Source organism: Lepidochelys kempii, chromosome 4, assembly GCF_965140265.1.
Source record: "Lepidochelys kempii isolate rLepKem1 chromosome 4, rLepKem1.hap2, whole genome shotgun sequence".
NCBI classification, from domain to species: Eukaryota; Metazoa; Chordata; order Testudines; family Cheloniidae; genus Lepidochelys; species Lepidochelys kempii.
The window spans coordinates 90,981,811-91,009,258 of record NC_133259.1 but is presented as its reverse complement, the minus strand read 5'-3'; the positions used below and the strand labels follow the sequence as shown (position 1 = coordinate 91,009,258).

General features: G+C 43.4%; 1 protein-coding gene across 9 annotated transcripts in view; it reads right to left on the bottom strand.

The window, feature by feature from the left end:
- Positions 1–27,448, bottom strand: part of FRYL (FRY like transcription coactivator) — a 204,267-nt gene that overhangs the window by 38,956 nt on the left and 137,863 nt on the right. For 7 of the 9 annotated variants that reach the window (XM_073342092.1, XM_073342088.1, XM_073342089.1 and 4 more), the window contains 2 exons: positions 15,703–15,902; positions 790–12,773 (listed from right to left, as the gene is read on the bottom strand). In XM_073342092.1, coding sequence (XP_073198193.1) covers positions 3,728–4,699 — 972 coding nt within the window. In that variant the 5' untranslated portion in view covers positions 4,700–12,773; positions 15,703–15,902 and the 3' untranslated portion in view covers positions 790–3,727. Of the gene's footprint in view, positions 1–789; positions 12,774–15,702; positions 15,903–27,448 lie in introns of those variants that run through there. The other 2 variants (XM_073342096.1, XM_073342095.1) reach the window with 2 other exon arrangements.

Here is a 27,448-nt window from a genome sequence, read left to right as displayed (position 1 = left end):
TGAAAACAATCTCTATAGAAAAGGTTCGTCAAAAGACAGGCACACATTTATCAAAGAAACCATCTTGGTCACTGTTCAAAGGAAGTATCAGAAACAAGTGAAAATGCAGCACCACTTTAAAACATTTTTTCAGCTTTAATGCGAACTCAGTAAGTATTGAACCATTCCTGAGCAGAAGGCAAACTAAGTTGTTCTAAATGTAAAGGCTTTCCCCCCCCCCCCCTCCTGAGGGTGCAATTCCAGTCCTCCAATGTGCAGCTTCTCTGCCTTGAGAGAATAGTGTGGCAATTATTATACTTCTGACAAAAAAACTGAGCTAAGGAAACAGTAGCCTTGATAAGCATACAGTAGTTGCTGTTGAGTGACACAAGACTCTTCCTTCTCGAAGAAGAACGGTCCTATACTGTGAAGAACTAAAATCAAAGGGATTTGGATGTATTCATAACCTATTAGGATCAGGCTCCATACACTGCTTCCACAGTACACACACACTGAAAATCAAAAAGAAAAGGAGTACTTGTGGCACCTTAGAGACTAACCAATTTATTTGAGCATGAGCTTTCGTGAGCTACAGCTCACTTCATCGGATGCATACCGTGGAAACTGCAGCAGACTTTATATACACACAGAGAATATGAAACAATACCTCCTCCCACCCCACTGTCCTGCTGGTAATAGCTTATCTAAAGTGATCTGCTGGTAATAGCTTATCTAAAGTGATCACTTTAGATAAGCTATTACCAGCAGGACAGTGGGGTGGGAGGAGGTATTGTTTCATATTCTCTGTGTGTATATAAAGTCTGCTGCAGTTTCCACGGTATGCATCCGATGAAGTGAGCTGTAGCTCACGAAAGCTCATGCTCAAATAAATTGGTTAGTCTCTAAGGTGCCACAAGTACTCCTTTTCTTTTTGCGAATACAGACTAACACGGCTGTTACTCTGAAAACTGAAAATCAAGTCACTCATCTCCCATATGATATAAGTAGTAAAGGAGTGGGGAGGAAATATTACATGCATGTTTATCTAGATGTACATATATTTATATAACATAAATACATGTGTGAAAGTAGAATGAATTATATTGAAATTATAATTCATTAAAGAAATGCTACTTGAAGGGTTTGTTGAAATATAGTTGTCAGGAAGAGAAACATTAAGGAGTGGGAGACAATGGGTCCTCAAACTAATTAACTTAGAGCTCCTACTGAGCTAGGAGATTGGTAAACGTTAGTATGCAAATAAGATATGTATGTATATTTGTCAGTTTCTGCTTTCTTTTGTCTCTTATGTTAAATTGGCTTTGGCTTAGCTGTATAAATAAGTTATCTTGAGCCTCAGAGAGGGGCTCACATCTCGGTGCATTAGCAAAGAGCTTTGCTAATAAACAGAGTGGTCTGACAAATTATGTGAGTCCTGAATCTGACTTTGACACATGCTTGACCTAACGTTACTAAGCCCTGGTCTACACTAGGACTTTAGGTCGAATTTAGCAGCATTCAATCGATGTAAACCTGCACCCATCCACACGATGAAGCCCTTTATTTCGACTTAAAGGGCTCTTAAAATCGATTTCCTTACTCCACCCCTGACAAGTGGATTAGCGCTTAAATCGGCCTTGCTGGCTCGAATTTGGGGTACTGTGGACACAATTCGATGGTATTGGCCTCCGGGAGCTATCCCAGAGTACTCCATTGTGACCGCTCTGGACACCACTCTCAACTCAGATGCACTGGCCAGGTAGACAGGAAAAGAACCGCGAACTTTTAAATCTTATTTCCTGTTTGGCCAGCGTGTCAAGCTGCAGGTGACCATGATGGAGTCCCAGAATCACAAAAGAGCTCCAGCATGGACCGAACGGGAGGTACGGGATCTGATCGCTGTTTGAGGAGAGGAATCCGTGCTATCAGAACTCCGTTCCAGTTTTCGAAATGCCAAAACCTTTGTGAAAATCTCCCAGGGCATGAAGGACAGAAGCCATAACAGGGACCCGAAGCAGTGCCGCGTGAAACTGAAGGAGCTGAGGCAAGCCTACCAGAAAACCAGAGAGGCGAACAGCCGCTCCGGGTCAGAGCCCCAAACATGCCACTTCTATGATGAGCTGCATGCCATTTTAGGGGGTTCAGCCACCACTACCCCAGCCGTGTTGTTTGACTCCCTCAATGGAGATGGAGGCAATACGGAAGCAGGTTTCAGGGACGAAGATGATGATGAGGAGGAGGAGGAGGTTGTAGATAGCTCACAGCAAGCAAGCGGAGAAACCGGTTTTCCCGACAGCCAGGAACTGTTTCTCACCCTGGACCTGGAGCCAGTACCCCCCGAACCCACCCAAGGCTGCCTCCTGGACCCAGCGGGCGGAGAAGGGACCTCTAGTGAGTGTACCTTTTAAAATACTGTACATGGTTTAAAAGCAAGCATGTGAAAGGATTACTTTGCCCTGGCATTTGCGGCTCTCCTAGATGTACTCCCAAAGCCTTTGCAAAAGGTTTCTGGGGAGGGCAGCCTTATTCCGTCCACCATGGTAGGACACTTTACCACACCAGGCCAGTAGCACGTAGTCAGGAATCATTGTAGAACAAAGCATTGCAGTGTATGTTTGCTGGCATTCAAACAACATCCGTTCTTTATCTCTCTGTGTTATCCTCAGGAGAGTGAGATATAATTCATGGTCACCTGGTTGAAATAGAGTGCTTTTCTTCAGGGGACAGTGAGAGGAGCCCATTCCTGCTGGGCTGTTTGCCTGCGGCTGAACAGAAATGTTCCCCGCTGTTCGTCACGGGGAGGGAGGAGGGTTGAGGGGGTAGCCATGTGGTGGGGGAAGGCAAAATGCGACCTTGTAACGAAAGCACATGTGCTATGTATGTAATGTTAACAGCAAGGTTTACCCTGAAAGAGCGTAGCCACTGTTTTATAAAATATGTCTTTTTAAATACCGCTGTCCCTTTTTTTTCTCCACCAGCTGCATGTGTTTCAATGATCACAGGATCTTCTCCTTCCCAGAGGCTAGTGAAGCTTAGAAAGAAAAAAAAACGCACTCGCGATGAAACGTTCTCCGAGCTCATGCTGTCCTCCCACACTGACAGAGCACAGACGAATGCGTGGAGGCAAATAATGTCAGAGTGCAGGAAAGCACAAAATGACCGGGAGGAGAGGTGGCGGGCTGAAGAGAGTAAGTGGCGGGCTGAAGCTCAAATGTGGCGGCAGCGTGATGAGAGGAGGAAGGATTCAATGCTGAGGCTGCTGCAGGACCAAACCAGTATGCTCCAGTGTATGGTTGAGCTGCAGCAAAGGCAGCTGGAGCACAGACTGCCACTGCTGCCCCTCTGTAACCAACCGCCCTCCTCCCCAAGTTCCATAGCCTCCACACCCAGACGCCCAAGAACGCGGTGGGGGGCCTCCGGCCAACCAGCCACTCCGCCACAGAGGATTGCCCAAAAAAAAGAAGGCTGTCATTCAATAAATTTTAAAGTTGTAAACTTTTAAAGTGCTGTGCTTAAAGTGCTGTGTGGCATTTTCCTTCCCTCCTCCACCATCCCTCCTGGGCTACCTTGGTAGTCATCCCCCTATTTGTGTGATGAATGAATAAAGAACGCATGAATGTGAAGCAACAATGACTTTATTGCCTCTGCAAGCGGTGACTGAAGGGAGGAGGGGCGGGTGGTTAGCTTATAGGGAAGTAGAGTGAACCAAGGGGCTGGGGGTTTCATCAAGGAGAAACAAACAGAACTTTCACACCGTAGCCTGGCCAGTCATGAAACTGGTTTTCAAAGCTTCTCTGATGCGTACCGCGCCCTCCTGTGCTCTTCTAACCGCCCTGGTGTCTGGCTGCGCGTAACCAGCAGCCAGGAGATTTGCCTCAACCTCCCACCCTGCCATACACGTCTCCCCCTTACTCTCACAGATATTGTGGAGCACACAGCAAGCAGTAATAACAGTGGCAATATTGGTTTCGCTGAGGTCTAAGCGAGTCAGTAAACTGCGCCAGCGCGCCTTTAAACGTCCAAATGCACATTCTACCACCATTCTGCACTTGCTCAGCCTGTAGTTGAACAGCTCCTGACTGCTGTCCAGGCTGCCTGTGTACGGCTTCATGAGCCATGGCATTAAGGGGTAGGCTGGGTCCCCAAGGATACATATAGGCATTTCAACATCCCCAACAGTTATTTTCTGGTCTGGGAAGAAAGTCCCTTCCTGCAGCTTTTGAAACAGACCAGAGTTCCTGAAGATGCGAGCGTCATGTACCTTTCCCGGCCATCCCACGTTGATGTTGGTGAAACGTCCCTTGTGATCCACCAGAGCTTGCAGCACTATCGAAAAGTACCCCTTGCGGTTTATGTACTCGGCGGCTTGGTGCTCCGGTGCCAAGATAGGGATATGGGTTCCGTCTATGGCCCCACCACAGTTAGGGAATCCCATTGCAGCAAAGCCATCCACTATGACCTGCACATTTCCCAGGGTCACTACCCTTGGTATCAGATGATCTTTGATTGCGTGGGCTACTTGCATCACAGCAGCCCCAACAGTAGATTTGCCCACTCCAAATTGATTCCCAACTGACCGGTAGCTGTCTGGCGTTGCAAGCTTCCACAGGGCTATCGCCACTCGCTTCTCAACTGTGAGGGCTGCTCTCATCTTGGTATTCATGCGCCTCAGGGCAGGGGAAAGCAAGTCACAAAGTTCCATGAAAGTGCCCTTACGCATGCGAAAGTTTCGCAGCCACTGTGAACACTATGCGGTCCCACCAGTCTGTGCTTGTTTCCCGAGCCCAGAATCGGCGTTCCACAGCATGAACCTGCCCCATTAGCACCATGATGCATGCATTGGCAGGGCCCATGCTTTCAGAGAAATCTGTGTCCATGTCCTGATCACTCACGTGACTGTGCTGACGTCGCCTCCTCGCCCGGTATCGCTTTGCCCGGTTCTGGTGCTGCATATACTGCTGGATAATGCGTGTGGTGTTTAATGTGCTCCTAATTGCCAAAGTGAGCTGAGTGGCCTCCATGCTTGCCTTGGTATGGCGTCCGCACAGAAAAAAGGCGCGGAACAATTGTCTGCCGTTGCTCTGACGGAGGGAGGGGCGACTGACAACACGGCTTACAGGGTTGGCTTCAGGGAGCTAAAATCAACAAAGGGGGTGTCTTTACATCAAGGAGTATGTCAGGCAGGACTTCACGGAGGGTTCCAATAAGAAATGGTGCACCTAAGTTATTGTTCTTATTGGAACAAGGAGGTTAGCCTGGCCTCTGATTGATACATGGCTAGATTTACCTCGCTGCACCTTCTCTGAGAGTGACTGCAGTGTGACCTAGAGGAATGAGTCCCCTAGACAGGGGAGGAGGTAAATGAGTACAAAACAAATCTGGTCTATTTCTTGTTTTGATCCACTCCATCTATCTTTTACATCTTTGGCTGGCAGCAGACGGTGCAGAAGGACTGCATGCCATCCACATCTCATGGCTGCTCGGCAGAAGATGGTACAGTACGACTGCTAGCCATCCTCATCTCTTGCCTGCCCGGCAGAAGATGGTACAGTACGAATGCTAGCAATCCGTATCGCCTGTCTGCTCACCATAAGACAGTTCAATAGGACTGACTGCAGGACTAAAGAGAATGATCTGGTCAAGTCACTCCAAATTTAGTCCCTGCGACCATGTCTGCCCAGGCGCTCCCAGCCGACGTGGCCAGGAGCACCTCGGACACGACAAGGACGGCTACCAGTCGTATTGTACAGTCTGCTGCCAGAAGGCAATGGGTTGCTGCTACTGTGTAGCAAAGCCGTACCGCGTTTGCCAGCACCCAGGAGACATACGGTGACGGTTACCTGAGTGGGCTCCATGCTTGCCATGGTATGGCGTCTGCACAGGTAACTCAGGAAAAAAGGCGCGAAACGATTGTCTGCCCTTGCTTTCATGGAGGAAGGGAGGGAACGGGGGCCTGATGATATGTACCCAGAACCACCCGCGACAATGTTTTAGCCCCATCAGGCATTGGGATCTCAACCCAGAATTCCAATGGGCAGCGGAGACTGCGGGAACTGTGGGATAGCTATCCACAGTGCAATGCTCCGGAAGTTGACTCTAGCCTCGGTACTGTGGAAGCACTCCGCCGAGTTAATGCACTTAATGCACTTAGAGCATTTTCTGTGGGGACACACACACTCGAATATATAAAACCTATTTCTAAAAAACCGACTTCTATAAATTCGACCTTATTCCGTAGTGTAGACATACCCTTAGTTGGAGACTCTGCATTCAGGAGTAAGGGTATGCCTTACACTAGCACTTCTATTGGTATAACTTATGTAGCTCAGGTGTTTTTTAAAAAAAACAAAAACAAACACACACACACACCAAAAAAAACCACCACCCCTCTGAGCAACGTAAGTTATACTGACAGAAGAACCGGTGTAGACAGCACTATGTCAGCAGGAGACGCTCTCCCACTGACATAGCTACCGCCACTTGTTGGAGGTGGTTTAATTATGTCTCCAGTCAGCATAAAGCAGCTACACAAGCACTCTTATCGACTCAGCTGTGTGGCTGTATCGCTGTGCCGCTGTAAGCTCGCAAGCATAGACATGGTCTAAGCTGCTTCAGATACTTCTTCCATGTAGCCTTTCAGAAGTGACCTTTATAAGATTCCTACAGTACCTCAAAACTCTTTGCATGCCCAATATACTTTCTCTGCCTAACTATTTTGTCTGAGAGCTCAGTGGGACAGAGACTCTCTCTCCTTACATGTCTATAAAGCAATGAGGCACACAATCTACACCAAAATTAGTACGTGACGTATCCACATTTGCAAGAAAGGAAGATCAGTGTGGTGCTAGAGAGGATACTCTTGGTCTGGAAGATGACTGGATTGTATTCAGTCTTATTTCGAACATTTACAAGATATGGGAACAGAGGACAAAAGATAACCTCAGAGTACAAGATTATATTCATTTGGGACTGTTGCTAATGTCATAACAGCAGCAGATGCCTGAAAGTAAATTTCAGTAAAAGGAGAAAATTAAAGATTGAGATTTTAATTGTCACTTTTCATTTACTGACATCCATGAAAGGCTGTAAAAGATCATTCACAATAAGGGTATTGTAACAGTCCTCTACTGACGTCAATAAGCTGTTATACTCTTTCACTGACTTCAATAAAAGATTGTAATCCACAATGAATAAACCAGTAACTAACATATTACATAATGATAATCCCATGTGTTGAGTGTTCCATCAGCAAATAACAGTTGCTTACCCCACAGTAATTGTGGTTCTGCAAGATGAAGTTAACAGTGTGGATCCCACTGTAAGTGTGCATGGATCTCATGCATGCAAGGTCAGAATCTCTCCAATAGCAGTGTCCAATGGGGCCATGCATGTGCCCTGTGCCTCCTCCTGTGCAAGAGCATAAAGGATGGAGCAGTTACGTTGCAACTCAGAAATGAATGTTAGCTGAGGACTCCTAAAGTGGGGATAGAGGCTAGGTTGTGGGATTTATACTTGAAAAAAAACAAAAATAGTAAGTGTGGGGCAAATACCCATCCTCTCTTCATCAAATAGATATTAATGTTGATCCTACTGTAAGTGACTGACAAGCAGTATCTTATTCAGGAGGGTGAGCATCAGCTGCAACAGTCAAACAAAGACTGGAGTACAGCTTTTCTAAACTTTGCATACCAGTTAGCAGCCATTTCACAACATAATGCTTTACGAATGTTAGCAGATTGTTCCATGTAGCAGCCTTGCAGATTTGGGTTATTGGCAAGTTGCAGAGACATGCTCAAAATGCTGCTTGACCTCCGGTGGAATAAGCCCTAACTATCAGAGGGACATCAGCCACCTAGTAGCACAGAGAGATATACATTATCCATTTTGAAAGTCTTTGGGATGAAATGGCTTGACCCTTTGGAGTGGCCAGCCATAGCTAAAAATAGATGTTAAGACTGACAATGATTTGGTCGTGTCTATGTAATATCGGAGAGCTCTGGATAAATTGTAGGTGTAGAGCTTTTTCTCCACTCACACAGAACAGGGTTTTGGGAGGAACACAAGCAAGTTGATTGATCCAAATAGAATTCCACAATCACCTTGGGGAGGAATTTTGCATAAATGTCTCAGTACCACTTTATAGCTATGAAATGAATTACATGGAGGTTCTGCCATGTGCACCTGCAGCTCACTAACTGTGAATCTGTGAAAGAGGATACTGAGGTCCCACACTGGAGCAGGATCTTTAACCAGTGGGTAGGCATGCATAAGGCCATTAAGAAATTCAGATACCACTGGATAAGAGAAGATTGAAAAGGACTACCAGTGAATGATATGAAAATATTGCCGTCAGATGGACTTTAACTGAACTGAGAATCCAGAGTGTTTTAATTGCAGCAAATAGCCCAAAATCCTTGGTATCGGGATTGGTATTTTGCACCACTTCTAGGCCATGTTGGGCTGTCCATATCAAGAACCTGTTCCGTTTCAAGGAATAAGTTTTCCTCACAGATAATGCCGTGCTCTGTGCCAGGATCTACGAAACATGTGAGGGGCAGTCCACTTCCATGGCACTCAACCAGACAACATCCAGGCCATCAGCTGCAGAACTTTGGGTCTAGATGGAATACTGGACCCAGATCTTGCAATGTCAGGTCTGGCCAATCCAGGAGCCTTATCTGTGATTGTACAGACATCTGCAGTGAATCCATCAGCCAGAATGGTCTCAGCCATAGGGAGCTATGAGGCAGAGTTTCACCTAACCTCATCTAGCTTTGGCAACCATCCTGAGGATTAATGTGATCAGTGGGAAGCTGTAAAGAAGGCCCTAATTCCATGTCAAAAGGAAGGCATCTGGTAGAGATCTCTGGATCATGCCTCCACTGGAACAGAAGTTTGGACATTTAGCATTGTCCCAGGTGCCAAACACCAGATTTTCCCATTGGTGGAATATCAAGCTGATGATGGATTCAGCAGTGACCACTCATAGTTGGTGACAGATTGCCTGCTTAGGAGGTCTGCCAGGTCACAGTTGTCTCCCAGGGCTGTTGGAGATATACAGTGTGGGGAGCATGAGTGTCACAGCATGATCGCATCATTGCAAGAGGAGGCAGAGCACAGTCACCCTTCTTGTTTAGGTAGTGCATTGTGGATGTACTATCTGTCAGTATTTGCACTACTGACTGTCTCAGGACTAGGAGGAATGTCATGCATGCCAGTGTGATGGTTTTGAGCTCTAAGTTGTTTATGTATTTTTTAATTTCTTCCAAGAACCAAGCCTCTGGTATTTGCAGATGATCCATGTGGGCTCCCCAACTTGTACCAGAAGGGTCCATAACTAATGCTCTGGATAATAATAGTGACACAATGGCACCCCCTTTCTAAATGTTTTTTGGGAAGCAACCACCAGATCAATTTTGCATGTGCACATGCAATGGAACCACAACTGACTTGCTAATCTGATGCATTGAAGGAAAGTACATCAAATATGAGCCAGAACTGTAGGGGCCCCAGCGAAGGCTAGAAAGCAGTACGTACACACAGATATATGGCCCAATAATGTAAGATAGGTCTGTACCATCACTACTGGATGTGAAATCACAGTCTTCATGAATGATCAGAGAGCAAGAACTCTGTCTTGAGGTAACTAAGCCCTTGCTATGGTAGACTCGATTCTGGGTCCTATGAACTCCATCATCTGGGATGCAATAAAAGAGGAATTCTTGTTGTTCACAAGAAGGCCTAACGGGATGAACAGAAAGAGGGCACAGCTAAGGCTTGTCAAAACTTCCAGCTGTGATATGCCTCTGATCAGCCAGTCATCCAGATAAGACAGACAAATGGATGCCCTTCTTCTTTATGTGCACCAGCACCACAGCTAGGCACTTCATAAAGTATCAATGCTATAAAGAGCCCAAAGAGTAGTACCTTGTACTGATAGTGATTCCGTCTCATTGTAAATCTCAGGTACTTCCTATGGGCTGGGAGGATGCTGATGTGGAAGTAAATTGAAAGCAACAAACCAGTCCTAAGGTTGAGGGGATGGAATAGAGGAGGCAAGTATTATCATCCCATATCTGAGTTGGAGTATGTATTTCTTGAGTATCCAGCATAGGATGAAGACCCCCCTTTTTCCTCTGGAATGAGGAAACATCAGGAACAGAAAACATTCCCCTATAATCCTGCATAACCTCTTCTACACCTCTTGACAAAGTAACAAGGCCACTTCTGTTTCCAAAAGGCTTTCATGAGAAGGGACAGGGAAGAGAGGCAAGAGAATGAACTGGATGAGTAGCCATGGGCAATAGAGAGAAAAGGTGTGGCCTCCCTCTGAAACTGATGGGGAAAGCCGCCACCCATCCCCTGGTGCATGGAGCCAGGACTGCCAAGCAGAGGGGCGGGACAGGAAGTATATAAGGCAGGCCCTGCAGCTCAATTGGGCTGAAGTTGCTGAGGGAGACAGACGCCTCCCACCCGCTGCTAGAGCGGGAGCCTGAAGAGGACCTCTACAGCACTGAGGACTCACCAGGATTACCAGAGCTGCCAGCCAAGGACGCCAAGATGCTGAGATTGCCACTGGCGACATAACCCAGGGAGACTGAGGACAATCCCGAGGCACAGGTACACAATGAGGTGAGTGTAGGAAGTAGACCAGGGACACCCAACTATAGTCTAGTTGTGTTGTTGCCTGAATCCAGGTCAGCGTGTTTCGGCTGCATCTCCACTGAAAGAGTGGTGGGACCATCTGCCACTGTTGGGCCCTGGGTTGGGACCCGGTGTAGTATGGTGGGACTGGGCTCCCCTACCCCTGCTACCAACTCACCCCTGTGGTGGCAGCCTCCCTACCTTTGGCCAAGAGAACTGTGCTTGTCTGCTGCCTCCCTAAGCTAAGACGTTAGGTGATAGACTGTTTGGTGCTCTGCCATGCCTGAGGGCCTGAGACCCCTAGACTATTTGGTGCTGTGCCCTGCCTGCATGCCTGAGCCCTAGACTGCTTGTTGCTTCACCATGCATGAGGGCCTGAGCTTGTTAGACCATTTGTTGCTCAGTCCTGCCTGAGGCCAGATCCCTGCCTGGACCACTTGCTGCCTGGCCCTGTTTAGAGGGCCAGGTCCACAGAGATTGCTAATCCCCCAGTAACCCTTGTCTTGCCAGGGGCCCAAGAGGGAGGGGGCTTGGTCTTCCTCCGAGGCTGATGGGGAAGTACGGCCACACACTCCTACAGGCAACAATGTCCAATACCCATTTGTCATCTGTGATGTCTATCCATGCCCAGTGGAAGAAGTCAAGGCAGTTTCTGAAGGTCAACTTTGGACTGGTTTTGGCATAGCTCTCACTCATCTTGTCAAACCTGCTACCTCTGGGAGGGAGGTTGTGTGCAACAGAGCATGATGATGGGCACCTCCATGAACAGCAGAGTTGCTTTCTGGGTGGATATTCATGGTGGTAACTGTGAGAGAAAGATGGCGTTTCTCTGTTCCTGAGATGGTTGGTACTAGAAGGGTTTGCGGTAAAGTGATAGGGTACAAATGCCCAATGATCTGAGCGGTGCCCTAGAGTCACAGAAGGAATGGAGTACCTCCTCCATTAGTGAACTAAATAAATTCATACTCTGAAAAAGTAAGTCCTCAATTCTCACCGGGACTTCCTTTGGTATTCTGGATTCCTGAAGCCAGGAGGCCCAGCACAATGTAACTGCTGTGGCCATAAAACATGTAGTTGTATTAGATTCATCCATTGCCACTTGTAGCGCTATCTTGGATACCATCTGCCACTCTTCCATCATGCCTTTTACTACTTCACAACTTTCCTGCAGTAGTCAAAATAGGAAAGGAGTCACCTCTCCCCAAATCAGAAAGTTTTCTTTCATGAACAGCACTTGATAATTCACAATGTGGAAATGGGGGGATGCTGAAGAGTAGAAGTTCTGGCCAAAATGGTACATCTCCTAAGGTTCCTTATCTTGACGCCCTTGGTGGATCTGGTCTCCTCCTAGACCAGAGATGACAAGTGACCCCCAGTGTCAGATGAGCATAAAAGTGAAAGCAGCTCTTGGGCAAGAGCTGGTAGGGGGTTTTTTTTCATCCATTTGAGGTCTGGGAGGATGTCTCTACTGGAGCTGAAGCTGCCTTCATGGATGCTCTAAGAGGTGCTACTTGAGCTTTGCATCTCCAGATTTCCACATGCGGAAAGAAAAGGAGTGGCAGATGGGATGTTCGTCAGAGGATGTTGTCATGTTTTCCTGGGATCTGTGCTATGCCCCAGCTTTTAAACAGCCCCTTGGAGAAAACCTTTCAGTGGGCAAGACCGCCCTCCCCACCCCAAGTGTCCCACTCTACCTTCCGTGTAGGACCCACAGCCTCACTGCCTCAGATACTGAGCACCTGGGCTCCTGCATTTCTGTTTCATACTGTGAACTCTGCCCAGTCAGTCCAACTGAGATAATCTCCTACTGAGATTTTTATACTCTTCAGGGATCAATGCTCCTCAGCAAGTATTTGCAGTGACACCAGGAAGCGTTTTCAAAACAGAGTAGAGTTTATTAGTCAACTAGACGTGATAAATCAACCCCCGCTGGATCGATCGCTCCAGAGGTAAGTGTAGACATGCCCTAAGTCATCAGAGGGAGAACAGGGTTTAAATCCAGTGGGTTTTGAGTCTGCCATAGCTAAAGGTAGGTGTGAAGCACCTCACTCTGCTGTACTGGGGGGGGACCTCCTCCATCCATTCTCACTGCTTTCTTCTTCTCCCCGCAACTTTTCTTTTTGGAACACCCAAAAGCTAAAATGAAGCAACTAATAAAAAGGAGAAAAGAAGAAGCATTTCTTCACTGAAATGAGTGCTGAAAAATCAGATGCAGGTCAGACACAACCCAGTTCCATCTTGCTGCACATGGAAAGAGGGAACTGAAGGAGGGTCAAGCCACTCTACCCCTTTATGCTCTCTCACAAGTGCACTAATAGGTACAAGGTGCATGCTAGATGCTGCTATTCAAAAGATTCCGATCTCACGCACGGCATATGCATAGCTACAATGGGATCCACATTAACATGTACTCAAAGAGGAATTAACTGTAGTTACCCTTTCCTTGTAACCTTAGGAAAAAAACAAATATTCATTTAAGACAAATATTTTATCAAGGACTTTGGTGAGGAATGTAGGAAATACTAAGTGCAAGTCTTGTAAAAAAAAAAAAAGTCAAAAAGTTATTATACATCAGGAAAAAAAAGCTATTTTCTCTTACATGCTGTTTCCTTAACTTTTCTGTCACCAGTACATGCAAGATATGAATTTACATCATACCCATCACCACTGATGAGCTGCCAAAATCTTAACAACCGCTTCCCTCCCCGCCCCCCAGGACTCCTGCCCCATCCACCCCCCTCCCCTGACTGCCCCTGGAACCAGGCAGGAGGGTCTCGCGGGCCATCGTAGTGGGTGCCCACCCCGCCCTGCCCCTAAGAGCCAGAGGGACCTGCTGGGGAGTCCCGGTGGTGCTTACCTGGGGCAGCTCTCGGGAAGCATCCGGCAGGTCCCTCTGGCTCCGAGGGGGGGGAGGTAGCGTAGCTGGGGGGGGGGGGGAAGCAGATCACTGATCACATCAAAAGTGGCACCTTACGCGCCGACTCTGTGGGTGCTCTGGGGCTGGAGCACCCATGGGGAAAATTTGGTTGGTGCAGAGCACCCACCGGCAGCTCCTCTCCACTCTGCCTCCGCCCGAGTTACGCTCCGCCCCACTCTGCTTCTCCGCCCCTCCCCCTGGCTTCCCGCGAATCAGCTGTTCGCCTGGAAGGGCTGAGAAGCAGCTCAGACCCAGGGAGGCAGAGGTGGAGGTGAGCTGGGGCGGGGAGCGGTTCCCCGCGCGCCCCCCCGGTTACCTACTGCAGCGCGGGCGGCCCTCCTCGCGCCCCTGCCAGCCCAGCTCACCTCCGCTCCGCCTCCTTGGGCCTGAGCGCGAAGCCACTGCTTGCTTCTCAGCCCTCCCAGGCTTCCTGTGCAAACAGCTGATTTGTGGGAAGCCCGGGGGGTTGGAGAAGCAGAGAGGGGTGGAGCGTAACTCCGGGGCGGAAGCGGAGCAGAGGTGAGCTAGGGCCGGGGGCAGGGCGGGAAGCTGCCAGTGGGTGCTCTGCACCCACCAAATTTTCCCTGTGGGTGTTCCAGCTCTGGAGCACCCATGGAGTCGGCGCCTAAGGCGCACTTTTGATGTGATCAGTGGGGGGAGTGGCTGCTCCCCCCCAGCTACGCTACCCTGGTTCTAAAAGGGCTTCTAAATTTAACAACCGGTTCCAGTGAACCGGTGTGAACCAGCTTCAGCTCACCACTGCCCATCACTTTGGTATCTTTACAAAATCATAAATACTAACAAAAGGTCTTTCTTTATTGCTCATAAAAAACAGAAATAATTCAGTCTAAGAATGGAGGTAAAAGAATCATAGTAGGAGCCTTAAGACATTCAGTGTGGGCAATTCTTCTCAGTTCCCCACCTGTGCAACCTTGATTCAGCCCCCTGCAGCCTTTGTAGTATGTTGCAATCTTTAATTACATAATTACATACTAATTTCTTCACAGAACCCCTGCCTCCTTCAGTGCACAGGATGACTGTGCACAATAGTAAGAACTGTAAATGATGCCATAGGAACTTTGTTGTAAATGTTGTCTGTAGGACCCCAGCCTCACTCGTTGCAGAAGCTGGAAGGTGCATAGCGAATGAGGTAGGGGACTGCAAGAAGAGGGACTCTTATAGTTATGTCAACTGAATGCTACCCAGGAGAACTGGATTTCCAGAACAAAGCCAGGTTCCCTGACCGAGACATGAGGCCACCTTAGTAAATATTAGGACAATAAGTAAGAGGTAACAACACAGGGTCAAAAGAGTTAAGGAGTTGAATGAAGGCAAGAACATTAAAAAATTACACCATCATATGGTAGGCTAGCATATATATGCTGGTGGCTACACTTTTTTTTTTTAAACAGCAGTATTATTTTTGATTTAATGCAAGCCTCCAATTAAGTCCATGTAACCAAAGAACAGATGCACTACACATTTATCTGTCATGCTCACAGAGATTGCCACCACAGTTTGGTGTGTTTCTATCTCCCGTTCAGTTTTAAGAAAGCAAGTCACTCAACCAGCTACACAGTTTTCATTGGACAATTAGTTTTCAAACAGACAGGAATTAAGTAATTCCAGATACCCCAGGTTAAATGTTCTGTTTATTTCAGCATCCGCACATCTGAATCTTTAAACAGGTTTTCAGGTTTAATTCATTTGCAATATACATTGGTCACCCACTCTCTTGTCCAGCTGCCAGAGCCACTGCTACTCAGAAAAAAAACAAAACTCAGCTTTAACATACATTTTCAAAACATTCTTCAAAAGGAATTTCAGGAAGAAAAATGTTAGGCAGTGTTAATGTAAGATTGCTTTTTTGTTCCATTCTGCACTTTTACAGGACTTATAAATACTAAGGGGTTTTGTGTCAATATGTATTCTGGATCCTTAGCAACAGTTTTAGTGAAATGCAGTTAAAAAAAATCCAGTTAGCAACCCTGTTGGCACAGGGCTTTTCAAACCTACCCTCCAAATGACAACCACTATGAAAATTCTTCAACTACAGTATCAGTTCCAGTTCTACATTCATCATTTTTTTTTATAAATTTCTAGTAAGATATTAAATTTCAGACAAACGAGCAATTTAATTGCTACTAAAACAAATGACTCACCAAGGGTTCAGCCATTACAACTTCAATTTTCTTTTCAGCTTGAACAGCAAACTCGGCAAAGAGGCTCTTGATGACATACTCGCCAGGTTTGACATCCGGGTCAATAGTAATGTTAGACATGATGATGCTTCTCTTTTCCAATGCGGAACTGATGTTGGGAGAAACTCTACGTTTACTTACACTGCTGGTGGGTGCTGAGGCTATAGAGAAAAGAAACAAAACCCAAAATTAGTAATAAAGCAATAGACTATCAAGATTTTAAGCACACCATACTACACACAGCACTTCAGGAAACTAGAAATAGAAAAATATTACCTCTATCCTCCACTAAGATTTTCAATTTGTATAATATTAATTTGATTCAAATAAGGGAGTACGGAAAATATAACTTCTCATTTTTACCACTGAAGTGTAAAATCACTCAAAAGGGACACTCAGAATGGTTGAGGGTTACTTGCCTGGATGACTCAGGTGACCAATAAAGGATACCAAGTAAAACTTTGAATATCTCCAGTGAAAGCAATTCCCTAGTATTATTGTATATACTCATTCCTAAGCGGTCACTTTTAATCATACATGTGACTTGCCAAATTTATTATTTCCCTCCCCAAACTCTCCTAAATGTAAGTTTGTTTGTGTTTATATGAGGTATCTAAAATTAAATACAATATTTCAAATGGGGTCATACTAACACAGATTTTTATTGTTATTTAACACTTACATGCCAAATAGAGCAGATACCTACATTGCTTGTTTTGCACAAAATCAGCCAAATTTATTTCTGAAGAGTCCCTTGAAGTTAGACTTTCACTAGGGAAAAAAACTGGCCCAATACTTCTATTAGTATATGCCAAGACAGCAGCTGTCTTTTTTTTTTTTTTTTGGCAACATAGTTTCAGTGATGACCAGAAACTTTTGTCTGCTATTATTTCACAAGCTGTATATCCTTATTTTGTATTTGTGCATCTGATTAAGAACAGCAATTCTGGGTCAGACCAATGGTCCATCTAACCCAGTATCCTGTCTTCTGACAGTGGCCAATGCCAAGTGTTTCAGAGAGAATGAACACAACAGGCAATCATTAAGTGAACTACACCTGTCATCCACGGCCAGCTAGGGACACACAGAACATAAGGTTGCATCCCTGACCATCTTGGCTAATAGCCACTGATGGACTTCTCCTCCATGAACTTCTTTTTTGAACCCAGTTGTACTTTTGGCCTTCACAACATCCCATAGCAATGAGTTCCACAGGTTGACTCTGCGTTGTATGAAGAAGAACTTCCTTCTTTTTGTTTTTCAACATACTGCCTATTAATTTCATTGGGTGACCCCGGTTCTTGTGTTATATGACAGAACACACACACACAATTCATGATTTTATAGACTTCTGTCACATTACTCCTTAGCCATGTCTTGTCCAAGCTGAAAAGTCCCAGTCTTTTTAATCTCTCCTCACACAGAACCTGTTCCATACCCTTAATCATTTTTGTTGGTTTCTTCTGTACCTTTTCCAATTCTAATATATCTTTTTTGAGATGGGGCAACCAGAACTGTACACAGTATTCAAGGTATGGGCATACCATGGACTTATATAGTGGCATTATAATATTTTCTGTCTTATTATCTCTTCTTTTCCTAATGGTTCCTAACACCCTGTTAGCTTTTTTGATTGCCACTGCACACTGAGCAGATGTTTTCAGAGAACTATCTACAGTGACTCCAAGATCTCTTTCTTGAATGGTAACAGTTAATTTAGACCTCATAATTTTATATGTGTAGTTGGGATAATATTTTCCAATGTGCATTACTTTGCATTTATCAATATTGAATTTCATCTGCCACTTTATTGCCTAGTCACCCAGTTTTATGAGATCCCTTTGTAACTCTTCAGAGTCTGCTTTGGGTTTAACTATCTTGAGTAATTTTGTATTGTCTGCAAATTTTGCCACCTCACTGTTTACCCCTTTTTCCAGATCATTTATGAGTATGTTGGAAATCACTGGTCCCAGTGAAGATCCCTGGGGGGAACACTATTTACCTCTCTCCTTTCCAAAAAATAACCATGTACTCCTAACCCTTTGTTTCCTGTCTTTTAACCAGTTACTGGATTAATGTGAATTTCTCCCTATGCAAGTTTCTCTAAATTATTCTTTATTTAAACTAATTCTAAATATTTCAGACCAGTTTGTTTCTTTTGCAAAGTTTTAATTTTGATTTTAAACACTTGCTTACAAGTTAACTAATTCTATGAGCTTTTTATCATCCACATCTTTAACTAGAGTGTATTCTTTTTCTTCTTTGAAGCCATTAATGAAAATACTGATTACTACTGGGGCTAGACTTTTTGGTAACCCACTTAATAGCTTCTTTCTATGTGACTCAACAACTAGTAACTACGGTACTCTGTCCAATTTCAGTAAATTACATTTCTATGTAATCCACACTTCTGATCGCTTCAGCATGCTACTATTATCAGATAATGAATTCATTTCACACAGCCTGGTGTAAAGCTATCTCAGGCAATTTCCTATTCAACTAGTATTCATATTACAATACATCAACAAAACTTACATTAATTAGCAAACTTTTTGATAAATTCAATATTCGGCACACATACAAACATACTTCTTCAATACATACAACTACATCTCTCTTATTAGCAAGATTTTAAAAGCGCTCCTGAAAGCCATAATTATTTAGTAATTCTTAAAAAATATATGACAACCATGTTCTGTGTCTGAAGTGACTGGTTTTATAACTGTGTCTGAAGTGACTGGTTTTATAACGAATACGGCTAGTGCATAAATGAGGAAGTAAACAAAAATAACCACAGTACGTTTCAGCTCTCTTAGAAATAGAGAGGAAAAAATAAGCCAAGTGGGGAAAAAAAGGATGACATTGTTAGGAAAGAAGTGTTATTTTCAAGTATTTAAGTGCGTTCCTAACAATGACCAGATGGAAAAAAAACCTTTAAATAAACTGTGACAATAATGCTCTTTTAGGCTTATATGGTTATCAGGGAGGGTTTTTCCCTCTTTAAAAAATTAGAGCTTAAAGTATGGAAAATAATACTGTATGACCTTCAAAATAAAAACTACAGAAGTTGCAACAGCTATACTTTTTAGTGAGATTCAATATTCAACACCCCAAAGAAAAAAAGCATTAATGAAAAATTTAATTTATAATCTTCATTTTAAGGGTCTTGGTCATTTTACATAAATTCTTATCAGACTAAACTATTAAGTTAAAGACTAAAGAAGAAATGTGGTGTTAACTTTATACTGTAAGTCAAAGAACCTATTCATATGAGTTTTTTCTTAATTCAGTGCAGGTGAAAGGTACAAGGTTGACACCAATAAAGAATAAGAATCTGTGAGAATGCCAATATCACAAGCAAAATTACTTCAGCAAACTCTAAGGAATCTTTTCAACAAATGCCATCGTTCTAAGGTAGTGGTCCCCAAACTGTGGGGCATGCCCCCTAGGGCGGTGCAGAGGAAAGTTCGGGGAGCACGGTGGGGGCGGGGAGGGAGCGCCACCCAGTCCTGCTCTTCCCCCAGCTCTGCTCCAGCCCTTCCCCCGGTCCCAGCCCCCAACCACAGTTGTGGTCCCAATATCAGTGTTCCAACATCAGTTCCAGGAAGCAAAAAACTAAAACAGCAAAGCCCAAGCCAGAGTTATCAATGACATCTTGGTTGTCAATGTGAATGATCAGAGGGAAAATACAGAAGTATAAACCAACTCTCCCTCAGAATATAAATCAGAGACTATTTTGCACTCTCTTTGAGGAAAAGCTTTAGCTAGGGTTTACCCCACTTGAAGAACAGATGATGAAAGACAGAGTGCTTGAGAGACGGCTTATGCCATTGACTGAAAATCCTATTCTGTTTTCTCCCGTAGGTGAAGAGCTCTTGGAGTGATCTGATGGTGGATGCTGTACTCCAACAAAACAGTTTCCTAACATAGCGGGCTGCACTGAGCATCACGTTAGGAGTTGGTATAATACATAATCTTAGTCTGTCAGGATTAGGACATGTTTCGATTTCATTAATGGGAAAAAGCTATACAGGTTACATAAATAAATCTCAACTGCAGAACACTGATGTGGAGCTTCATCTCCAGTAGAGTCCACAAACTTTAAATAGTGCAGTGAGCTAGATAAGCTTCCAGCCCACTGCAGATAGTGTCGCAGAAGGCAAATGACATAAGAAGAGAACTCCTGACAGCCAAATTCCTGCTTCACCTCATTCCCACCCCCAGCATTCTTGAATATTCTGTATCATTGTAGCTCAGATACCCCTAGCAACAAGACTTCTGGGCACCAAAGCTTTGGCTCTTCCAGGAGAGGAGAAACAATTGAAAGATCCCTACTAGGCTGAAGCCACCAATACTAACAGATGCACAGCTGGAACTGGTTCCTGACTCCTCATGATGTTGAAGGGAGAATCTGCAGGGGCCATTGCTGGAACCTCTACACACCTCTGTGACGATGACAGAGACGTCAAGGAACATCTCACCTAAGTACCTTTATTGTAGGAAGAAAGTGTGTCTTAAAGCTTTGGTACTCTCACTATGAAGGAAGAGGAAGGACCTATCAGAACTGTACCTTCATTTCTCCTTCTAGCCAGAAAACAAATCTGGATGGTGAGACACCCATGTCAAGTTCGAACCTTGAGACCTCTTAGCATAGTTCAGTACTGTAGGGCTCCAAACAACTACTTTCATACCCCTTTTCAACCAGGACCAGATTAGCCTCAGCAAAGAATTGCTGAATCTACATTTTATGACAGGTTTCAGAGTAGCAGCCGTGTTAGTCTGTATTCGCAAAAAGAAAAGGAGTACTTGTGGCACCTTAGAGACTAACAAATTTATTTGAGCATAAGCTTTCGTGAGCTACAGCTCACCACATGTACTCCTTTTCTTTTTACATTTTATGAGTGGATCTTCAGAGTTCAGATGGCCATCAAGGGTGCTAGACACTCAGTACTGAACTGTCAAGTTAGACAAGAGTGAGGATTGGGACTGTTAGGCCTAAAGTCACTTTGGCAAACAGACCTCAACAGTCCAGTTGCTTCTTGAAGTCAATGATGTCTGAAGAGACATCGCCATAAGTAGACATAGCTCTCCCAATACTTCAGCTGGAGAAGACTATCAGATCTAACACGTCAGCACTGCAACTTTCTCCCTAATACTAGGGGAACCAAACATGGGTGTCTAATGGACATCACAACATTAAGTGGAAGGACTCCAAAGACTCAAGATACAAAGAGTAACTTTTCAATGGGGCCGGGGGGGAAGGGGAATCAGCCTAATGGGACCAACATTAGGGAAAAGGGAAGCAACTAAAGAGGCCCGGGCCTCCAACAATGCATGGTATGGCATGGACACTAACATTTATTGTTGTTTTTTAAAAGAAAAAAACTAAATAAAAAAAAAGCACCCACCCCCTTAAAAAAACAACAATATGAGAATCATCAGGGATACCAAGTGTGCTCTGAACTCAATGCACCTTCAATGGTCAAAAAGAAATTAGGGGCAATTAGGGCCACTCTCCCCTCATTTCATACACTCAGAACTCTGCATCATGTAAGGATAAGTGGCCCTAACAGGCATTCTCTAGAAAATTCAAAGTACCAGGGCATTTTTTCCCTAAAAACTGGCAATTCTCAAAGGAGAATATAATCATTTGTTGGAAGTGTTCAGTTCGATTTTTCTTAGTTTATATAATCAAGCTATTATTTCTTGGAACCTTTTTTTCCTTGCAACTGTTTAAAAAATAAACTTCCAAGCTCCTAATGATTCCATCTGCTACAGGAACTAAATGCAAAGATAGAAAGCAGATCCTTTCCCTTTGAAATATGTTGTAAATGAAAGGCACATTAAAGGACCAAATCCTTGCTTTGAAATGTACGAGACTATATTTTGAAAACGATTCTCAAAATACATATTAATTTCAAAAGAACTAACAGAAACAGAACTGAAAAATTCCTTTGGCCTCAAAAGTTTAAAACCTGATTAGTTTTGAAACTTGAGGCATGGAGCTTGTTGTTACCTTTCAGTCAGTTCTCTAACTGCCAGAACAGCTGCACAGGAACTGACTTGTAAAAGGTATACATGTTTTGTACACTGTGAAATGAGAGGTGTAGAGAAGAAACTGAGTTCTGATGTGCATATGTATCAAAAGCATTATTATATTTTATATTAATATAGTGACTTTTGAGACAATTTTAAAGTTGCTTTCAACACTCCTGGAAAGTATTTAATATTACTATCATTTAAAATGGAAGCACAGGCAGGTTAAGTGACTTTCAGTCACACAGCAAGTTAATGTCAGAGCCCGGAATAGAATCTCGAAGTCCTGACTCCAAGATTATCTCTAATTATTGATCTATTGGTTCAAATAAAATGACAGAATACACCCTTTTCCTGTTCAATGTGCAATCTGGGTGGTGTACAGAGAATGAAGCACTGCTAAGTATAATTCTCCTGGTTTAATATAGGCTCCCATGCCCTATTCATTGCATGCCATGCAATATAAACAAGGGAGTAATGATAGCAGTAAGGAGGTGATTTTACCTCTGCAGACAGCATTGGTAAGACAGATACTGGAATACTGCATATTGTTCTGATGTCCACCAGTTCTGGTGGCATTGCTCAATTAGATTATCCTGAATAAGGGGAATATCTCTTATTGATTTAACATATAAAATATCAAAAGGAGCCTGGGTCAAAGATATTACCTGAACGCGTGTGTCAATTTGGAATTTTTGGTGACTTTGGCTGTTCAGCTTGGGGAACCCAAACAAATGTGAGAAGAAAAATGGACATTTCAGAATGCAACATTTTTAAATGTTTGCCTACAGATGACAGTAACATCTTTCTTTTAAGATTACACTGAGAATGTAACTATCTTATCTTCAGTAAAAATCCCAATGCAACTTACAGTCACTACTGATGATCCCAAAATGTATGACATTGTTAATGGTTCATATTGCTGGTTCTCATCTCATATATAGTAATGTTTATGTTCTATGTGTTATGAAAAATTAATAAATAAGTTTTTAAAATTTCTGGGAAGGAGAGGAGGCAGGAGTCTGTGTGTCTGCTTATTTTTAATAAATACAACAGATTCTAAGGCTAATTTATAATCTATTACTAGATTTCTTAACTGTGTTAAGCAGCATGATTATTTCAGATATTTATATTAAATGATATCCATTTAGTATTGAATAAAAGTCATGAATTTAAATTTTGATATGTCTGCAAAAAATATGGATTTTAAACTGCATATTCAAAGGCATCTCATTATAAAAGAAGTAATATATCTCTCTCTCTGTAGCTCTGCTGCCACCAAATTAGAAAAACTGTATGCCATTCTGGGTAACTCATTATCTAAGAAAAAAGAAAAGGAGGACTTGTGGCACCTTAGAGACTAACCAATTTATTTGAGCATAAGCTTTCATGAGCTACAGCTCACTTCATCGGATGCACTGAGCTGTAGCTCATGAAAGCTTATGCTCAAATAAATTGGTTAGTCTCCAAGGTGCCGCAAGTCCTCCTTTTCTTTTTGCAGATACAGATTAACACAGCTGCTTCTCTGAAACCTGTCATTATCTAAGATATATTAAACTACTTCATACGAAAGGTCAAGTATGCAACAGACTACACGATGATAAAATATTGGCTACAATTTTGTTCCAATTCCAAATTTGTCATTCTTTGTCCTACTAGCAAAAGTACATCTCTTGTCCTAGCAAGAATTACTGCTTGTGCTACTACACTGATCAGATTCTACCAATGATACCTACAAAATTTTTCTGATACTCTTAAAATAAGGAGAAAAGTTATGTCAAGTACCAAATGTGTTTAAAAGTATTACATTACTACAGAATGAAATCTGGAATTAAAACCATATCACTCACAATAGTACAAAAAACAAAATACTACATTCACAGTTCTTTGAACACACTGAACATTATTCATTTAAACAATGTCCTGTTTGTTTATTCTGTTTTCATGATCTAACATTGTGAGCTGCTATGTGGGAAATCTGTGAGCAAGTGCCCCTATCGTGCTGTAGAAAGTATCTGTAAAACAGCTTGTTTGGTTGCTAGGGTCACTCCAAATTGTTTAGATAATTTCAGGGAACAGTAAAAATATAAAAGATAACTAAACATACATATATTGTATGTTTCGGTTTCAGAGTAGCAGGTTCAAGGACAAGGCGAAGTTTGTACCTTGGGGAAGAGGTTTTTCATAGAATCATAGAATCATAGAATATCAGGGTTGGAAGGGACCCCAGAAGGTCATCTAGTCCAACCCCCTGCTCAAAGCAGGACCAATTCCCAGTTAAATCATCCCAGCCAGGGCTTTGTCAAGCCTGACCTTAAAAACCTCTAAGGAAGGAGATTCTACCACCTCCCTAGGTAACGCATTCCAGTGTTTCACCACCCTCTTAGTGAAAAAGTTTTTCCTAATATCCAATCTAAACCTTCCCCACTGCAACTTGAGACCATTACTCCTCGTTCTGTCATCTGCTACCATTGAGAACAGTCTAGAGCCATCCTCTTTGGAACCCCCTTTCAGGTAGTTGAAAGCAGCTATCAAATCCCCCCTCATTCTTCTCTTCTGCAGGTTAAACAATCCCAGCTCCCTCAGCCTCTCCTCATAACTCATGTGTTCCAGTCCCCTAATCATTTTTGTTGCCCTTCGCTGGACTCTCTCCAATTTATCCACATCCTTCTTGAAGTGTGGGGCCCAAAACTGGACACAGTACTCCAGATGAGGCCTCACCAATGTCAAATAGAGGGGAACGATCACGTCCCTCGATCTGCTCGCTATGCCCCTACTTATACATCCCAAAATGCCATTGGCCTTCTTGGCAACAAGGGCACACTGCTGACTCATATCCAGCTTCTCGTCCACTGTCACCCCTAGGTCCTTTTCCGCAGAACTGCTGCCTAGCCATTCGGTCCCTAGTCTGTAGCTGTGCATTGGGTTCTTCCGTCCTAAGTGCAGGACCCTGCACTTATCCTTATTGAACCTCATCAGATTTCTTTTGGCCCAATCCTCCAATTTGTCTAGGTCTTTCTGTATCCTATCCCTCCCCTCCAGCGTATCTACCACTCCTCCCAGTTTAGTATCATCCACAAATTTGCTGAGAGTGCAATCCACACCATCCTCCAGATCATTTATGAAGATATTGAACAAAACCGGCCCCAGGACCGACCCTTGGGGTACTCCACTTGATATCGGCTGCCAACTAGATATGGAGCCATTGATCACTACCCGTTGAGCCCGACAATCTAGCCAGCTTTCTACCCACCTTGTAGTGCATTCATCCAGCCCATACTTCCTTAACTTGCTGACAAGAATACTGTGGGAGACCGTGTCAAAAGCTTTGCTAAAGTCAAGAAACAATACATCCACTGCTTTCCCTTCATCCACAGAACCAGTAATCTCATCATAAAAGGCAATTAGATTAGTCAGGCATGACCTTCCCTTGGTGAATCCATGCTGGCTGTTCCTGATCACTTTCCTCTCATGCAAGTGCTTCAGGAAACCTAAAGAATAAGCTTAGGGGTCTTTCATGCAGGTCCCCACATCTGTACCCTAGAGTTCAGAATGGGGAAGGAACCTTGACATGGTACAATATATGGTACACTAAAGACCCCCTAAGCTTATTCTTACAAGCTTAGGTTAAAAACTTCCCCAAGGTACAAACTTTGCCTTGTCCTTGAACCTGCTACTCTGAAACCGAAACATACAATATATCCTTAAGATCAAAAGGCAAGGCAGGCTATTAGTAAGTTAAAACTTAAAGCTAAATTGTATTATTTTAAACTTAAGAAATACACCATTAACATTTTAGTGTTTGCTATCAGTTTATATTTTAATCAAGATCTTGTAAGACCAAAATGAGGCAATACCTTTAATATGAAGATTTGTGAGCATGCTTATCTACTTTGCAGTCTCCATCTACCATGTACAGCATCAATTCAGTAATATATTTGAGCGCAAGATTAATCCCACCAATTTCAATGGAACTACTACATGCTTAAAGATAGGAATGAGCTTGAGTACCTTGCTGAATCAGGACCTATGCCTGCTCAGTTCTTATGACCAGGCAGGCAGAAATATAAATAACCCATTAATGGGAGCAATCCTCTTGGCTATTGCTATGTATAATAGCCAGTATTGCTAACCTCTAAAGATCAAAAATCTTGAATCAGAGCGCAGAAAATCATGCGATTAGTTAGGCCAATCATGAGTTTTTATATACATCATCAAACCATGTTTTCTAGTCTGCCTTTTGACTTTTTAACTCCCTCTACTCTTCTAGCTATGTGTGAGAGATAATTTCAGGTTGAAAAGTCAACCTTTAATGCATACAAAAACTTATCTCCTTGGCTGCTCAGATGGAGACTCCACCTACCTTCTCCTCACTTCTAAGTTAGGGAAACTGCCAAATATTTCCTATTACTGTCTCTTCCTATCCACTCCTCCCCTGCCTCACTGCCATCCAGGGCTTCTACTTGACCTGGATCCCAAGTACATGAGCCCCTTGAACTACAGAGTGGCAGCCATTTTGCCTGTGGGCATGGCTTCAATCTCACTGAAAACGGGGGGAAGTTGCAACCAGTTTTATTAAGGGACAGCTTTCTTTCCACATGCAGATAGACTGTAGAGAAATGGCAGCCATTTTTCTGTCTTTATCCCATTTGACAGCATTTTGAAGAAGAGAAAATGTGTAAGTTGGCAGCCTTTTATTATGTTTTCATGAGAGGGGGGGCAAAAAAGAAAAAAAAATCTAAAACCAGTTGGCAATAGCGAATACCTAACTGATCACAAGAAGAGGTCACATCGAGCTGTTCATGAAAAAATGTTTACCTTTCCCCAGATAGATCTGTGGCAGGAAATTTGAGAATTTCAGGAACTCTGATGTTAACCTTTTGGAGGTGCCTTCCGACCTTTCACTAGAGTGGGCAGAGCTTCAAGGCTTATAATACAAAACACTGTCTAGAAAAGTAAGTTCTCCTTGTCAGCCTATGCTCATTGACAGCTCAGAATCCTACTTCCAGGACTCCGAAATTTAACCATGTTCTCAGCCTCACATGTACTTAGTCAGCACATTATATCCAGTGTTTACTGCATTAACTTAACTTTTGTTTATATAAAATGTATGTATATGCATTTGACCCTTCTAGCATGTTGAATGAATTTTTGTTCATCTGTAGCAATTGTAATCTATAGTCATTTTAAATTAAGATAAAATGTAATAAAGTAAGCTTAAATAAAAATGTACAGATCCAGCACAATGTAGCCCCAATCATGACTGCTTCCTCTACATACTACTATAATATAAAGGTATAACAACAACAAAATTAAACAAATCCCTGACCAGGTAAAACAAAATGACATGGAGTTCTTATTGAGGCCCTTTGTATATGCAGAGAAATGTTTTAATTAGTGTTAAGCTAGTTTTTATGAAGTACTTCAAATATAAAAGGCATTATAAAATACATCATCCCCACCAAAGCAGACCTCCATCAGCAGGACACCCCTTACATTGTAAGTGTTGCTCTCAACACGACACCTACACATCGTCCCCAAGGAAGCTGGACTACTGATATCTCAGCCCATTCCAGGTCCTCCAACAGATTAATCTGGTGGCCTTCAAACTCCAGCTATCCAATATGCTGAAGGTGCATCCAGTGTTCCATGTTTCCATACTGAAGAAGTA